Source organism: Stegostoma tigrinum, chromosome 21 (assembly GCF_030684315.1).
Source record: "Stegostoma tigrinum isolate sSteTig4 chromosome 21, sSteTig4.hap1, whole genome shotgun sequence".
NCBI classification, from domain to species: Eukaryota; Metazoa; Chordata; class Chondrichthyes; order Orectolobiformes; family Stegostomatidae; genus Stegostoma; species Stegostoma tigrinum.
In genome coordinates, this window is record NC_081374.1 from 55053541 (window position 1) to 55071867 (window position 18327).

At 44.2% G+C, this 18327-nt stretch overlaps 1 protein-coding gene across 3 annotated transcripts in view; it reads left to right on the top strand.

Annotated features, from left to right (window-relative positions):
• The first annotated feature begins 2814 nt into the window (after positions 1-2814).
• LOC132210851 (probable G-protein coupled receptor 139) overlaps positions 2815-18327 on the top strand; it is a 46457-nt gene continuing 30944 nt past the window's right edge. The window contains exons 1-2 of one of the 3 annotated variants that reach the window (XM_059653523.1): positions 2815-3211; positions 3869-10345. In XM_059653523.1, the coding sequence (XP_059509506.1) occupies positions 2926-3211; positions 3869-4773 (1191 nt within the window). In that variant the 5' untranslated portion in view covers positions 2815-2925 and the 3' untranslated portion in view covers positions 4774-10345. Of the gene's footprint in view, positions 3212-3868; positions 10346-12931; positions 13022-18327 lie in introns of those variants that run through there. The other 2 variants (XR_009447023.1, XR_009447024.1) reach the window with 2 other exon arrangements.

Here is an 18327-nt window from a genome sequence, read left to right on the forward strand (position 1 = left end):
TGCTCCACAATTCAATTATGCCTGACAAGTTTCTCAATCCCATTTTCCAGCTTTCTCTCTGTACCCCTTGATGCCCTTGACAATCAAGAACATATCGAACTGCCTTAAATATGGTCAATGATTCACGATTCTCTGTATGAAAAAGTTTCTCCTTATTTCTGTTTTAAAGGAGCTTCCCTTTACTCTCAGGCTGTGCCCTCAGATGCAAGGTTTTCCTGCCAATGCCAACATCCTCCGAACGTTAACTCTCTCCAGGCTGTTCAGTATTCTGAAGTTCCAATTAGGACGCCTCTTATCCTTCGAAACTCCACCCAGTACAGACACAGAGTGCTCAAATGTTCTCATATGTTTAACCTTTCATTCATGGAATCATTCTCGTGAACCTCCTCTGGACCGTCTCCAAGCCTGATACATCCTTCTTGAGGTATGAGGCCCAAAATTGCACACAATACTCTCCATGTGCTCTGACCAGACCTTTATAAAGCCTCAGAGATACATCCCTGCTTTTGTATTCTAGTCCTCTCTAAATAAATGCTAAAATTGTATTTGCTTTCCTAACTACCGACCGAACATGCAAGTTCACCTTAAGAAACTCCCACGTCCTTTTGCACTTTAGATTTCTGAATTTTCTCCCCATTTAGAACTGCCTATGCCCCTATTCTTGCTACCAAAGTGTACAGGCTCACACTTTGCCATGTTGTATTCCATCTGCCAATTCTTTGGCCACTCTCCAAACCTGTCAATCCTTCAGCAGCTTTCCCTCCCCTTCAATACTACCTGTTGTTCTTCCTGTCTTTATATCATCAGCAAACGTTGCCAGAATGCCCTCAGTTCCTTCATCTGAATCAATACTGTATAAAGTGAAAGGCTGTGGTCCCTGCACTGACCCTTATGGAATACAACTTGCTGCTGGCTGCCATCCTGAGAAAGACCCTTTTATCCCACTCCCTGCTTTCTGCCAGATAACCAATCTGCTCTCCATGCTATCACCTTGCCTCTAACACCATGGGCCAGTGTTGCGTGACTTGTGTTCATCCTAGTTCAACACTGGCAACTCTACGTCATGTTCAAAATGAACAGGAGAAGTTTGAAATAGAAGTTGAATTTGAGAAAATGTGAAGTTGTTCTCTTTGGAAGTGACAGCAACAGAACAGAGTATTATTTTAAGGAGAAAGACTGTAGATGGCTTGAATACAAGGGGACTTGCGGGGACATGTGCACAAAATGCAGAAAGCTAGCAGGTAATCATAACAACTAATGGAATGTTGGCCTTTACTTCAAGAGGGTTGAAGCATTAGAGGAGGGAAGTCTTTTCTGCAAATGTGAAAGCTGCTGCTGAGATAAGAAGAGATAACATTTCATTGGAGGCAGATCAGAAATGTTCACAAGGATGATCCAAGTGTAGAAGAATTGGCTATGGAGCAAAGATTAAACAGATTGCGACTGTGCTCACTGGAATTTAGAGGAATGAGAGACAATCACATGAAGAGTGTTGACAGTGTAATGCACAGAGAATGTTACCCCTCACGGGAGAGTCCAAGAATAAAGGGCTTGGTCTCATAATGAAGGGGTACCAATTGAAGACTGAGATGAGGGGAAATTTCTTCTCTCAGAGGGTGGTGTTTCTTTGGTACTCATTGTCACAGAGAGCTGTGGGGGCTGAACCCTTGTGTATATTTAATGCTGAAATAGCTTTTAGTACATATGGGAATCAAGGTATGAGAATCAAGGCAGGACAGTGGATATGTAGTATCAGAGATAATGGGAACTGCAGATGCTGGAGAATTCCAAGATAATAAAATGTGAGGCTGGATGAACACAGCAGGCCAAGCAGCATCTCAGGAGCACAAGGGTCTCGGCCCGAAACGTCAGCTTTTGTGCTCCTGAGATGCTGCTTGGCCTGCTGTGTTCATCCAGCCTCACATTTTATTATCTTACAGTGGATATGTATACAGGTTTGGCCCCATTACCTAATGTTGAGGGAGACTGAAGTATCTGGAGTTAGATGAATTCAGTCATATTCAAGAAAATTCCAAAATGCTTAAACGATCGACAGTAAGTGCAGGAAGGATATTTCTCTGGCCCTGTGGGTGAGTACCGGAGAACCTTCTCAGAATAAAGGACGATCCATTTAGGACTGCGATGAGGAGGAACCTCTTCACTGAGAGGATGATGAATTTTTGAAATGCTGTGCCCCAGGCAACTTGTGGAAACTCCACCATCAAGGCAGAGATTGGTAGATTTCAAGTTACTGATGACATCAAAGCACATGGAAATGTACATGAATGGCCATGATTTGGAACTGCGGAGATGGTTTGATAAGGGTGGAGGTGTGGTGGGGTAGGTTCTGTGCTGAAGGAGGCTAAACAGACTAGACATCTCCTTGCCGTCTGAACAACTGCTCACCACTTTATTTTCATCAGCTCACCCAGTGTGTCATGCTTCAGGCTTCCCCTGTCACCTTACACTATGGCTTTCAATTCATGCTCTGACCTGAAATTACATGGTCCATTCACTCCCTCTCTTAAACAGAGATCAACATTTGTCATGCTCAGACTCTAGCCACAAATCCCATTTTACAGCCTGTACATTCATTAATGACATCACTTTTTCCTCAGCTAACCTCTGAAATCACCTGGGTAATTACATCGTGTTTCTCCGGCACACAGGAGACAGGATGGAAAGAGTAACTGTTTGTTTAATAACTGTCACTAATGTGAGTCCCCATGGATCCTAATTGTGTTGCTGCAGGGTGTACTACATCTACTTAGAAGGAGCATTGATCAATTTGACCTCTCAGAGTCAGTGGGAGAGACAGCCGTGACACTGACAGAGATCTGGGACACCAGTGAGAGAGAGAGAGAGAGAGAGAGAGGACAGATCACAGTTTACAACCGGAGAGTAATAGATTAGAATGATGCAACAATGTATTGGAATCTGGCAATGATGGATTGGAACAATACAACACTGGATCTGAATCTAAGAACAAATGAATGGAATGTTACAACAACAGATTGGAATGTTTTGTCAATGGTTGAAAATGTGAGAACAGTCGATGGGAATGGGAAAACATTGGGAAGGGGTTTCATTGAGATGTTGAATTCTCTTTCTGCTACTTTTGATCGGAAGCCACTGAAAATCCGCATTCTAATGGTCCTTCGGATTGTGCAATTCATTTATTATCCAATTCTCGCAATTGTTGCTGTGCCTGGTAAGTCTTTTGTATTTCTATAAATTGTGGTGTTTTGCTGCTTTTATTTTCCTTCCTCTGTCTTGTTCATTCTGCCAACCGTAGATAAGGGCGTTACTGTGCTTGAAATTTACTCTCCCATCTTTACTGCTTCTTGCTTTTGTTAGGTCCAGCTGTTAGATCTGTAACCCTGGCTACCTTGGTGTCTTTCTGAGTGTTCACTGACTCAGTATCCATTCCTCCACTACCTCATCTCTATTCATTCAAGGTATTTGATCGATTAATACTAGAATCCTTGCTTGCATTGACAAACACCATTGTTTGACAATTGGTTCCATCATGTGTTTACATGAGGGCAGCATCTCTTAGATCTTACCCATTTCCAAAATTCATTTACAGTCAATTCAAGCTACATTTCTGTGATTTCCATTGTGGGGCATAATGTATTGTAACAGTCATGAACAAATCAGTTCAAAGCAATTTTTACCTCATCTTATATTTCCATTACATGGTCAATTTATGCAATAACAATCGTTGCATCCACCAAATAAACTGAACACTGATGCAAACTTCTGTGACAGGAACGGATGGAAAATGCCATTTGTACATCTCAATCAATAAAACTGGTAACATTGTTCCAAGCACAAACTATAACTTCATTGTTTGCTTTCCTCACAGCCAACGTAATAACAATTGTGATCCTGTCCCAGGAAAAGTGTGGTCTCTCCCGATGTGTCTCTCACTACCTGGTAGCCATGGCAATAGCAGATCTCCTAGTCATTATCTTTGAGCTCATATTGCGACACATTCCATTTGTCTATTTGGAAGAGCATCATTTCTTAGAAGGTATCCCTGTGTGTAATATCCACGCTGTCCTGCTATATGCAGCCACTGACTGTTCTGTCTGGTTCACCGTCACTTTCACCTTTGATCGATTTGTTGCTATTTGTTGCCCAAATCTGAGAAGTAAATATTGCAAAGTGAAAACAACAGCCATGGTTCTGGCAACAGTGACTGGATTGAGCTGTGTGAAGAACATTTTTTGGTATTTTCTGTTTACTCATCGATATTATATCAGGAGCAGACCCTGGTTTTGTTGGGTGAAAAATGAACTGAAATTTTCTCCAGTCTGGGGAGCAATTGAGTTCTGTCATTACGTCCTAACACCAGGAGTTGCCTTTATTCTCATTCTGCTTTTCAATGTTTTAACGGTTAGACACATTGCAGTGACCAGCAGATCCCGCAGGAGACTCCATCAGCAGAGCAACAGAAAGAGTGCCAAAGACCCAGTGTTGAAGAGTCGAAAGAATTCCATCATTTTATTGTTTCTTATCTCAGGGAATTTCATTCTATTGTGGTCAGTATCAATGGTGTATTCCATCAATTGGAGAATGAAACATTTGGGATATGAGTCAGTCTATCTGCCTCTGTTTGTAATGGATCTGGGCTACATGCTGCAGATGCTGAGTTGCTGCACAAACACTGTGATTTATGTCATCACGCATCCTAAGTTCAGAGAGCATTGGAAGAATATTGTGCACTATCCCTTTAGGTTCAGTAACAGACATACGACTCATGAGTGAACACAACATAAGGAAATGTCGTCTAGTTTGTGGGTGATAAACACGGTACTGACCTTTGACTTTTAAACAGAGACAGTAGGAACTGCTGATGCTGAAGAATCTGAGATAACACGGTGTGAAGCCGGATGAACACAGCAGGCCAAGCAGCATTAGAGGGGCAGGAAAGCTTGACATTTCGGGTCAGGACCCTTCTTCACACTGTGTTATCTCACTATCTACTTAGGTGACCACTTTCAGGGAGCTATAAATTTGAACTCCAAGAAGCCTCTGTACATCAATACTGTTCAGGACTCTGTCATTAACTGGAGAGTTTTCCTTCACATTTGATCTCCCAAAGTACAGCACCTCACACTTACATGGATTAAACACCACCTGCCATTTCTCTGCCCATTTCTGCAACTAACAACCTCCCACACTATCCAAAATTTCACCAATCTGTTCTTCCCTTCATAGATGATGCCAGACCTGCTGAACTTTTCCAGCAATTTTGTTTATGTTCACCATCGTTGTCTCATCCACCAACTTACATACCCACGCACCTTCATCGACATCATAAACAGCAGAGGACCCAGGACACATGCGTACAGAACACCGTTAGTCATAGAGCGTCCAGCCTGAAAAACAACCCTCCACCATTCCCTGATGAAGGGTCACTGGATCCGAAACATTAACTCTGATTATTTTCTTCACAGATGCTGTGAGACCCTCTGACCTTTTCCAAAAGCTTCTGTTTCTTTTCCTCCACAAATTCGCAATCCACGTGGCCAAGTCACCGTGGATCCCATGCATCTGTACCTTCTGGGTGAGCGTACCATGAGGGACTTTGTTGAAAGCCTCACTAAAATCCATGTAGACAATATACACTGCTCTACCTTCATCAATCACCTTTGTCACCTCCTCGCAAAATTCAACCAAGTTAACAAGACATGACATGCATTGCAGAAAGCCATGCTGACCGTCCCTAACAGGCCATGATTTTCCAAATGCGTGTAAATCCTATCCTAAGAATTATCTCCAAGAGCTTCCAAACCACCGACGTGAGACTCACCGGTCTGTATATTCCTGGATTATCCCTATTTGCCTTGAACAGAGGAACAACATTAATTTCCTCACCAGTCCTTTGGGACCTCTCCAGTGGCTAGCGAGGACATAAAGATCTTGGTCAAGGCCCCAGCAATCTCCGCTTTAAACTCTCTCAACAACTTGGGGTCGATGCCATCGGGACTGGAGACTTATCCACCTGAATACTCTTCAATAGCCCGAACATCTATTCTTCCATCATCTCAAAATGCCCAAGCATATTAGCATGATCCACACAAAGCTCACTATCATAGAATCCCCACATTGTGGAAACAGGCCCTTTGGCCCAACAAGTCCACAACAAACCATAAAGAATCCCACCCAGATCTACCTCCCTGTCACTCACCTAACCTACATGTCCCTGTGCTCTATGGGCAATTTAGCATGGCCAATCCATCTCGTCTGCACATCATTGGGCTGTGGGAGAAACACTCAGAGGAAAGACACACTGACAGTGGAAGAATGTGCAAACTACACACCGACATTCACCTGGGGTGGAATCAAACCTGGGCCCCTGGTGCTGTGAGGCAGCAGTGGTAACCAATGAACCACCGTGCCTCACTGCCCTCCATATCCTTCTCCTGCATGAAGTTCTCATTTATGTTATCACCACATCATCTACCTCGCAGCACAAGTTCCCTTCTTTACCCTTTAGTGGCCCTACCTTCTCCCGAGTTATATTTTTTGTAATGAATGTATAGAGTGCCTCAGCATTCCACTTCAACTTCTGCAGAGATCCTGTCAGGGACACTAGATTGCTCCCTGAGCTCCGACATCAGGCAGGAGGAGCACACCCTTTACACTAAGAAAAAGAATCTTACATTGCTCGCCTGGTTCACTGAAGCCCAGTATTCACCTGAGGCTGCACTAATACAAACTTAACTGAAAATGTGATCTTTACAAACTGACGTGGTACCCTTTGGGCTGCAACTAGGTTCCTGACAGCCTGTCTCAATATCTCTCTCCACTTCCTTTTGGTTTCAGGAGGGAACGATGGAAACACAAAGGAATGTTTGGGACTTACCAGGACTTGACACCGGGTTCTTCCTTCACTCCATTGATCAATTATGGTGACTGTGCTAACGTCTCCCAGCAAGCTTCTCATCGAAGTCCCTCTAGTATCCTCTATTGCCATCTTCCGTCTGTATCTCTTTCTGTCTGTCTCTCACTCTCTCTGTCTCTCTCTATCTCTCTCGTGCAACCTCTCTCTCCATTGATGCTGTAACACAGACTGACTTCTCTCTCAGACAATCTCCGTTCTTGTTTCAGATTTCAAGGATATGTGGATTTCATTTTTTCCATCAAGCGGGACATTCTGGCTGCGTCAAATGACAAACCCAGCCCTTCCTTAACTGTGAGCACAGTGGGTGACTCAGAGCTTGGGTGCCTGAGTTCTTCTCAGTTGTTGGCTCGTGGTAGGAAAAGGACAGATTTGGGTTAAAAGGACGTTGTCACGGCCAAATGAAAGGGACCAGGTGGACGGGCAGTGGGTGAAGACTCGTGATAAGTTCACCCCTGGTGTTACCCAGACTCCCGTTTAACAGCAATCGTTTGTGGTGCCACAAACTTCTCTGCTGCTGCTGCTGCTATTTTCCTGTGAGAGGCTGTCCCCAACAACAGTGTCCAAAATAATTTACTTTTTTGAGAGGGGCAGAGCCACAGAAGACTCATGTACTGCCTGACAACCTCTCCTGGTGGTCACCCATTCACCTGCCTGAACCTGTGTAATACTGATGCCATTAACCGTCACCCTGCCAATTTAACACTTTCACCCCAGGACCAGTCTTATCCTTATTTGTAACTATCTTAAAACTTGTGGAATTATGATCATTGCTCGAAAATGCCTCCCCACTGAAACTTTGCTCATGCCTCAAGACAAAGTCCAGCACTGCCCCTCCCCTAGTTGTATGATCTATATAGAACATAGAACAGCACAGCATAGTACTGTCCTTCGGCCCAGGATGTACCAAACTTTTACCCCAAGCATAAGGTCTACTTAACCTCCACACCTTCCCAATACGATCATCCACATGCCTATTTAATAGCTGCTTAAATGCCCCTATTGAGGCCGACTCCACTACCCGCTCTGGCAATGCATTCCATACCCCTACCACTCTCTGAGTAAAGAACCTGTCTCTGACATCTCCCCTGTATCTACCTGCACTCACTTTAAAAGGATACCCCCTCGTAATAGCTACCTCCACTCTAAGAAAATGCCTCTGGCTGTCCCCTGTATCTTTTCCTCCGATCATTTTGTACACCTTTATCAAGTCACCTCTCATCTTTCATCATTCTAACGAGAAAGGCTCTAGCTGTCTCAACCCTTCCTCGTAAGACCTTCCCTCCATTCCAGGTAACATCCTGGTGAATCTCATCTGCACCTTTTCCAATGTTTCCACTTCTTTCTTGTAATGAAGCCAACAGAACTGGACACAATACTCCAGATGTGGCCGAACCAGGGTTTTGTATAGCTGGAACGTAATTTCACAGCTCTTCACCTCAATTACTCTGTTAATGGAAGCTAAAACACCACACACCTTCTTAACAACTCTATCCAACTGGGTGGCAGCTTTCCTGGTATTGTTCCAAGAATCGTTCCTGGCTGCACCAAACAAATTCTACCCCATCTAAGAACCTGGCACTAGGGACGTCACCTTAAATCTTGGTGAAAGCGTCACTCCAGTGAAAGGCTGCAGAATTCTGACAGACCCTTTGGCACACATCATCAAGGTGCCAAGTGCTGTAATGGAGTTAACTGTATTCCCCGGCAGCCACCAGTGCTCTGTTGATGACTGTCACGGAGGAATGCGTGGTTTACTGAGTCTGCCTGAATTCATGTTTTATTCAAACCATTGCCTCAAGGCACAAGCTCAGAGGCTACCAGACCCTTTTATTCAAATGGGAGAAGACGAGAGGATTCTTTTTTGTCAATATCACTGAGATTTCAGTGCCAAGCTGTATGCGTAGCTGGATTGCAGATCATCTGACAAATTTGGAGAAATGTAACAGCACATCATAAGCATTCCAGTTTATAAAGCAGCTACTCAGCACACTGTCTTTCCCCATGGCAAACAAGCCGTTTCATAGTGGCAACAAGGTGCAGAACTGAATGAAAACAGCAGGTCAACAGCATCAGAGGAGCAGGAAAACTGATGTTTCGGGTCAAGACCCTTCGTCTTTAAATGGGGGAGGGGAAGGGGATTCTGAAATAAATTTCAAGGGGGAGGCGGATAGAAGGTGGACAAAGGAGAAGATAGATGGAGAGGAAACAGACAGGTCAAAGAGGTGAAGGTGGAGCCAGTAAAGGTAAGTGTAGGTGGGGAATTAGGGAGGGAATAGATCAGCCCAGGGAGAACGGACAGGTCAAGGAAGTGGGATGTTGCTGGAAGGTAGAAGGTGGGGGTGGGGCTTGCAGTGGGTTGAGTGGATAGGTGGGAGGAAGGACAGGTTAGAGAGGCGGGGATGAGCTGGGCCAGCTTTGGGATGCGGCTGAGGAAGGGGTGATTTTGAAGCATGTGAAGTCCACATTGATACCATTGGGCTGCAGGGTTCCCAAGTGAAATATGAGATTCTGTTCCTGCAAAACTCAGGCAACATTGGTGCGAGTGGTCCCTCCGGAAAGCAGATCAGGGTGGGGAAAATGTCTTCGGTATTGGAGTCAGACTGCAGATGGTGGAGTGCCAGAAGATGATGCATTGGATCTGGAGGTTGGTGAGGTGGTACGTGAGGGTGAGGGTGATTCTCTTTTGTTGTTATTGCATGTAGTGGGTGTGAGGGATGAGTTGCGGGAAATGCAAGAGATACGGTCAAGGGAGCTTTCAAACACTGTGGAGGGGAAGTTGTGGCCCTTTTGAAACAGGATTTCTGGGATGTCAGGGAGTGAAATGCCTCATCTCAGGAGCAGATGCAGCAGAGGCAAAGGAATTGGGAATAGGGGATGGCACTTTTGCAGGAAGGTGGGTGAGAGGAGGTGTATTCTAGTTAGATGTGAGAATCGGTAGGCTTGAAATGGATATCGGTTTCCAGGCGGTTGCCTGAGATGAAAACAGAGAGGTCAAGGAAGGAGAGAGAGGTATCAGAGATGGTCCAGGTGAACTTAAGGTTGGGGTGGAAGGTGTTAGTGAAGTGAATGAACTGTTTGAGTTTCCTGTGGGAGCACGTGACTGCACTGATGCAGTCATGGATGTAACGGAGGAAGAGGTGGTAGATAGGGCCAGTGCAGCTTCAGAAGAGGGATTGTTCCACGTATCCTACAAAGAGGCAGGTAGACTGAACCCATGCAGGTACCCATGGCCACCCCCTTTGTCTGTAGGAAGTGGGAGGAATTGAAGGAGAAGTTGTGAAAGGTGAGGACAAGTTCAGCTAAGCAGATGAGGGTGTCAATGGAAGGAGACTGGTCCATATCATAGTGGTGTTCCTGAGCTGTGTCATAAAGCCATACAAAGCAAAAAAGGCCCTTCAGTCCATCAAGTCTGCCCTGACACCATTAACAATAAAGCTGATTAATCCCTGATTGAACTTTGCTGGTATCCTTGAGTGTTATGATATTTCAAGTGCTAATCCAAATATTTTTACAGGTTGTAAGGTTTTCGGCCTCCACTACTTTTCCAGGCAGTTCATTGAGGATTCCAATCACCCTCAGTGAAAAAGCTTTTTCTCAAGTCCTCTCTGAATCTTACCCTAAAACTATGCCCCCTCTCAATTGACCTCCTCAATCAAGAGGAGAAGCTGGTCTCCATTCACTCTGTTAATGGCCTCATCATCCCTCAGTTATGTGACCCCTTCGGTCTTCTCTGCTTTACAGAAAACAATGCAAGCCTATCTAACCTCTCTTTGTAGCTCACTCTCTCCATCCGAAGCAACATCCTGGTGAATCTCCTTTGTAACCCCTGTATTAAATCTTCCTGCAGTGAGGAGACTAGAAATGCACCAATTCTCCAGTTGTGGCCTGATCAATGCTCTGTACAACTCTTAACATTACCTCCTTGCTCTTGTACTCAGTGCTACATCTAATTAAAGCAAGTGTCCCATCTGCTTTCTTAACTATCGCATTGTCGTACTCTGCTGACTTCATGGGTATAATTCGGATATAAGTACCTGAAAATCCTTCTGTTTCTCTAAGCTACTCAGATTCCTGCCATTCATTAAATACTCTCTCAATTTCCTGTTTCTTCCAAATTGAATCACCTTGCACTTATCAAGGTTAAATACAAACTGCCACTTCTCTGCCTATCTGACCAACCCTTCTAAAACATCCTGCACATTACTACCATCTTCTTCACAATTAACCACCCAACCAATGTTGGTGTCATATGCAAACTTGCTTAACATAGTCATAAACTATACAGATGAAAGTGTGGGAGGAATGTTAACAAATAATAAGGGCCCCAGTCCTGATCCTTGTGGTACACTGCTGAACATCAACCTCCAGTCAGCCTTCTTGAAAAGCCTTCTTCCTCTCCCCTTTGTGTCCCATGACTAAGCCAGTTTCTGATCTATCTCACTAGGTTTCCCTGAATGCCATGCGCTTCCATCTTCTTAATCAGTTTCCCCTGTTGGACCTTGTCAAAGGCTTTGCTAAAATCTGTATGAAACTAACTCAACTGAACTTCCCACATCCATACACTTGATCACATTTATGAAAGGCTCCAACAAATTTGTTTGGCACAACCAACTCACCAGGCTGTAATTTCCTGATTCACCTTGAACACCCTTCTTGACAGAAAGGATCACATTATCCATCCTCCAGGCCTCTGGTACTTCCCACTGTGGGCAGAGAGCATTTACAAATTTGTCTGAGTCCTGACAATTTCCTGTTGTAAAACCCACAGCAATGTGAGCTGCTGTTCATCCAGTCTTGGCTGGGTGTTGTCCTCATTTTGGGGGAAAGAAGAGCAACAGTGACTCTTTAGTCGGAGAGCAGCCAGGTGTTTCTGTGGTCAAAGTCATGACTCCAGTAAACTCTATTGCCTCCCTAGTACCAGGCTGGGGATGTCATTGAACTACTTCAGGGCATCCTGAAAGGATAGGGTGATGAGTTTGAGTTCACGGTACATTTTGGTAACAATGTGGTACCAGTCATGTGGGCAGCATGAGGAATGAGGCCTGGTATCAAGTATTCGGGGAGCTAGGCAGTAGTTTAAAAAGCAGGACCTCAATGATCAGAATCTTCAGATGACTCCTGGTGCCACATGCTTCTGGGTATTGAAATAGGAAAGTAGGACTGATATGGCTTGAGAATCGGTGCAAGATGGGAGGGCTTTAGCTGCCTGGATCTCTGGGAGTGTTTTTGGGGACGTGAGACATGTCTGTATGTCACTATTGCTCTTTTTTTTTCTTCCTCCTTGCTGTACACTCAAACTGCTTGTGCTGCCAAAAGCTTGGCTCTGACCGCACTCCTCAGAGGTATCAGCACTCATATCATTCCAAAATGGAATACTGGTTAGTTATTGGCATCCCAGGAACTCCTGCACTACCTGCCTGTTCCCTCTGGACTGTCTGGTGGTTACCCTTTCCCTTCTTTCCTCTAGTCCCTTGATCCTCAGTGTGACAATCTCTCTAAATGTGCTCCCCACTTAGCTCTCAGCCTCAAGGGTGTGCTACATTGTCTCCAAACCTGTTTAAGGTCTGAAACCCAAACTCCAGCTTCAACAGCTGGGAGCACTTCCTGCATATGGGGCCATCTGTGACACTGGCAGCATCAATGTGAGAAGCTACATATTCTATTTGTTTGTCCTCTTCTGATATGTCTTAAATTTACAATTAACTCCTTCGGCTGGAATTATTCAATGTGCCGCTGAGTACTTTCTACCCTGGTTCGCTGTCATCTAAGTTCCCACTATTCTAAAAATTAAGAGTTTGCACCTTATAAATTCTTAGTTAATCAGGTGCACTTTGCTTGGCTCAGCGGTATTAATCCTAACCAGACAGAAGGTTTTCAACTCCTCTGTCATTGGGAAAGGGTTAACTATGTGGAAATTCCCACTGCTCTAAATCTGTTGGGACATGATGGGGTTAACCAGTAATTGTCAGGTGACCAGTTTGCACCAATCTGGAGCCTTTCCCACTTGCTGAACTGATGATATCCATTGCACCTGTTCTGCAGATTCTCTGGATGTTCCTGTAACGGTATAACAACAGCAGCCAGAGCTTCCCTCCAGGGATGGAGGTTAGTTTTGGACTGGGGTGGGCAAGGTCAGAAATCATGTGACACCAGGTTATCTGTGTTGGTTCACTGCTCTGTCATATATCTGTGTCAGTTCACTGGTCTGTCACATAGCTGTGGAGGCTCACCCCTTAATCACATATCTGTGTGGGTTCACCGCTTTGTCACATATCTGTGTAGGCTTACCACTCTGTCACATATCTGTGTGTGTTCACTGCTCTGTCACATAGCAGTGCACGTCCTATGCTCCTTCACACAGCTGTGCTGGCTCACAGGTGGTTCACATAGATGTGCAGTTTTACTGCTATGCCACAGAGCAGTCAGTGCAGGTTCACTATCTGTCCCACCACTGTGCAGGTTCACTGCTTGTCCCCACCGCTGTGTAGGCCCACTGCTATGCAGGTCCGTTGCTCCATCACTCAACTGTGCAAATTCACTGTTTGTTTCTTTTCTGTGTGATTTGTGGGCAGCATAAATTTAGAAAGGAGACACACTGAATATCATCATTGAAACTGATGGATGGTCATTTATAAATCACTTTTCTTAACGTTGTTCCAAAGTGTTGTACGGGTACTTGAGCTATTCTGAAGTTTATTCAGTGATATTGAGTGAATGGGGAGGTGTAATTTCAAAGACAGAGAGTGTTATAAACCCAGATATAGAAATATGAAAGCATAGAAAATAGCTGCAGGGTGAGGCCATTCAGGCCCTTTGAGCCTGCAGCACCATTCAATACAGTCATGGCTGATCATGCAATCTCCATATCTCATTCCACCCTCTCCCCATACCCCTGGATACTGTTAGCCTCAAAGGACAGCACGGTAGCTCGCGCTGCTGCCTCAAAGCGCCCAGGGGCCCAAGTTTGATCACAGCCTCGGGCGACTGTCTGTGTGGAGTTTGTACATTCTCCCCATGTCTGTGTGGGTTTCCTCTGGATGCTCCGGTTTCCTCCCACAGCTCAAAGATGTGCAGTTCAAGTGGATTGGCCATGCTGAATTGCACATCGTGATCATGGATGTGTAGATTAGGTGGGGAACAGGGGGATGGGTTTGGGTGGGATGCTCTGAGGGTTGGTGTGGAATTGTTGGGCTGAAGGGCCTGTTTCTGCACAATAAGAATACTGTGACACATCCAGCTCCCTCTTGAATCTATCGAATGAAATGTCCCCAACTGCTGCCTGAAACATCCCGGGAGAAAAGTCCACAGGTTCAAAATTCACTGAGTGAAGAAATTCTTCCACGTCTCAGTCCTGAATGGCTTACTTCTTATTCTTTGACTGTTGTGGACTTCCCCAACATTGGGAACATACTTCCTGATTCTAACCTATCCAGTCCCATCATGATTTTATTTGTTTTTATAATATCCTTCCTCATTCTTCTACATTCCAATGAATCCAGAAATGCTTCAGAGTTGACACTGTGACACACACAATGCAGTACAGCAGCAGATGGAAGACAATAATTCTCTGGTCACATAGAGGAAGATTTGTACCTATATGCCTGTCCTAGAAGTTTATGTTGAGGACAATCTTAAGGGAGCTTTACTCTGTATCCAACTTACTTTGCTTCAGTTAGATTCTAGTATGTAATTCACTCCTGGGTATCTGTGAGTCTGTGCAAAAAACACCCTGAAACTTTCAATTTGATTCCAGTCCATAGCTCACTCTTGAGTGTCTGTTATTTGACATATAAACCACACTAAAACCCTCAATTAGATTCTAATGTGTACACTTCTGAGTACCAGTTATTCTGTATGTAAACCACCCCAAAAACCTTCATACATTTTCATTATGTAAATCGCTTCCAGCTATCTGTACATAGTCCACCCTGGAACTCTCGAATATATTCCAGTCTGGAACTCACTCTCCATTTTTGGTTATTGTGAATCTACCTGTTACTCTGGTAGCTGTTACTCTGAATGTAAATTAACCTAAACCCCTTGATCACATTTCAGAATGTAACTCACTCCCACTAAATGTAACGCTTGATGAATTTTATACTTGAGCAGGAAGTGAAAAAGCTGCAGTTTAATTTGCCACATTATGTTTCTCCAGTAAGATTAGTTTATTCGAGAGCAGCGACTCAATAAGTCGTTCTCAATATTACCTTCTCAAGGTCGAATAGGAATGAGGATGACGTCCAAATGTTCTTGTGTTTCTCTGTCTCCCTTGGTCAGTGTGTATCTGTCTGTCTCTCTCTTTCAACCTGGAATATCTGTACGTTGCCGCATTAATTCATTTGTCTTTTTGAGTTAATTCATGGTGTCCATGTCCCCTGTACAATCACAGTCAAACTTCCCCACTTCCCTCATCCAATTGCTCCTGGCAACCCATCAGTTGTCATCTATTATTTGGTGACACAGTCAGTAATGATGAATAACTTAAAAGATACCAGACTCAATGCATAAATGAAACATGGCCGAGGACACAGACGCAGACACACAAAGACACTCACACTCAACTGAGAGGCTCCTGCATTATGCTCCACGTGAGAATCACATGCCGTGTTTGGAAGCAGGTGTGGGATTAGGATGACTGTTCATGTGGGTAATTAGAATCCAGAATCTGCTCAGGAATCAGAGCAGGACAGACAGAAGTAAACAAAAAACTTAGGGTCGAATTTCGGCCGTAGTTCTGTTTTTGTGGAGAATTTTGAATTGTTGTTATTTTGACCCTGTCTGTCACAGTCGAAAATTTTGAATGCGTGTGTCTAAGTGTGAGTATGTGTGCCTGCATGTGTGTGTATCTCGTGAGGATGGGGTCAGAAGGACATTGTTGAGAGTGAGTGTAAATCTGTATCTCTCCTCAGATTACATCAGCCCTTTAAAATTATGACTGGGACATTATTGAGGGAGATTTATTCTGCATCAAATGCAATGCTTTATATTTCCTTGGAGAGTTTGATGGGGGCAGTTTAGAGGGAGCTCTACTCTGATTCTGCAAGCATGTTGGACCTGTCCTTGGAGAGTTCAATGGGGACAGAGTAGAGAGCTTTACTCTCGATTGAACCCCTCCATACCTGTCCTTGATGTGTTTCATGAGGTTAGTGTAGGGGAATCTTTATTTTAGAACAGGCAAAGAACAAAGAGAAATGAAGCACAGGAACAGGCCCTTTGGCCCTCTAAGTGGCACCCTTCCTTACCAAAACTGTGTTCACTTACGGGATCTGTAACCCTCTATTCCTTTCCTGTTCATGTATTTGTCCAAGTGCTTCTTGAAATCTGCTATTGTGTCTGCTTCCGCCATCTCCTCCGGCAGTGTGTTTGAGGCACTCATCTTGCTTGATGTGAGAAACTTGCTTCGTACTTCTCTTTGAAACTTGCCCGCTAGCATCTTGAGCCTGTGTCCCCCTCGTAATTGACCCTTCCACCCTGGGAAAAGAAACCTCATAATTTCCACAACAGGAGTCGACCATTCTGATCTCAAGTGTGTTTTGTCCTTCGATGGGATCACGGCTGATCTGTGATCCTACTCCACATAACTTCCTTACGCCCATATCCCATTATTACCTTTGCTGAACAAAAATTTACATCAGATTTAAAACTAAAAAGTGATCCATCAAAAACTGCTGCTTGTGAAACATCCACCACGTTTTGTGAGTCCATTGAGGCAATATGAGTAGAGCTCAAAAATAAGAGAGGTGCAGTCACCCTGATATGATTATCCTGTAGGCCCTCCAACAGCCACTGAAAGACTGAGGAACAAATATGTGAGCAGATTGTGAAAAGAAGCAGTAAATTCAGGGGTTGTTACTGTGGGTGGCCTTAACTTCCCCAGTATTGACTGGGGCTCTGTCAGAGCAAGGCAATACAGAATTTGTGAGGTGCATCCAAGAGGGTTTCTTGAAACAGTATGAGGATAGTCTAAGGAGAGGAGTGGCCATACTGGACCTTGTATTGGCTAACGAGCCTGGCCATGTGGCTGACCTCTCGGTGGAAGAGCATTTTGGAAACAGCTGCTTATGTTTAAATATAGCTACAAACAGTCAATGCCTGTTCTGAGGAAGGGTCACCGGACCCAAAACGTTAACTCTGACTTTTACTTCACGGATGCTGCCAGATCTGCTGAGCTCCCAGCAACTTCTGTTTTTGTTCTGATCGACAGCATCCGCAGTTCTTTCAGTTTTTATTCAGGATAAGTCAGGGCCTTGCAGGAAGGGACTAATTTGGGGAATGTCATATCCCTGTAAACTAAACTTTCCAAATGACCATCCAATGACCTCTCGAGTGCTTCAATTGAACCCATATCCACCACATGTAAAAGCAAGCATAAGGAGGTCATGGATCAGTTATAAAGGGCAGTGATGTGACTGCATCTGGAGTACTGTGTACAGTACTGGTTCCCATACTTACAGAAATATGTTAATACACTGGGAACAGTTCAGAGAAGGTCTACTGGACTAAGACCGAGAACGAGTGGATGGCCTTTTGATGAAAAGCTGGACAGGGCTGAGCCTGTGTTCTCAAGAGTTTAGAACAGTCAGAGGCAAGTAAATTGAAATATACAGGATCCTGAGGGAATGTGACTGGATGGATAGGAAAAGGATGTTTCCTCTTGTCAAGAGAATCTAGAACTAGGGGTGACAGCATTTAAAAATGATGGCGCGCACATTTACAGCAGAGCAGAGGTGAGGAAATAGTTATATTTTCTTGGGCACCTGTGAGACTTTGGAATTCCTATCCTCAAAATCGAGCCAATGCAGAATATATAAATATTTGTAAGGCAGAGGTAGAGTCTTGATGATCAAGGGGATGATCGATGATCGGGAATATGCAGGAGTATAGCTTTGAAGTTTGATTCAGATTGGCTCTGATAAGGTTAGAGAAGAAACATCACAGAACAGACATATTGCGGTGTGGAATACAAACCAAAAACACCTCTGTGCAAACTTCAACAGTATTAAAATCTTCCGAAATACGATCCATCCACTCACCAAGATTACTTTCCAAAAAAAATAGTTTTATTCACATTTAATTAAACATCATCAGCCGAACAGGGCTTAGCGATGATCACACCAAAACTGGATGAATTTGGAGCTGACAATCATTTCTGAATGACGTTTTTCCACAAGCCCTATCCTGTTCAGTTATTTTGTACAGTGGTCACAACAGCTCACAATCTAATACACTGCCATGATTCGCCAACTCGGCTCAATCAGCCTGATTTTCGGGGCAAACGATTTTGCCCTTCTCCGAAATTCATGGCAGCTTTATTGATTAAAAAGATACCTAAAACCACAAGAGCACATAAAAGCCCAGGTTGTAAAATGTGGCCCTTGAGTGCATTCCTGCTGGTGAGGCTGTGAACTGTT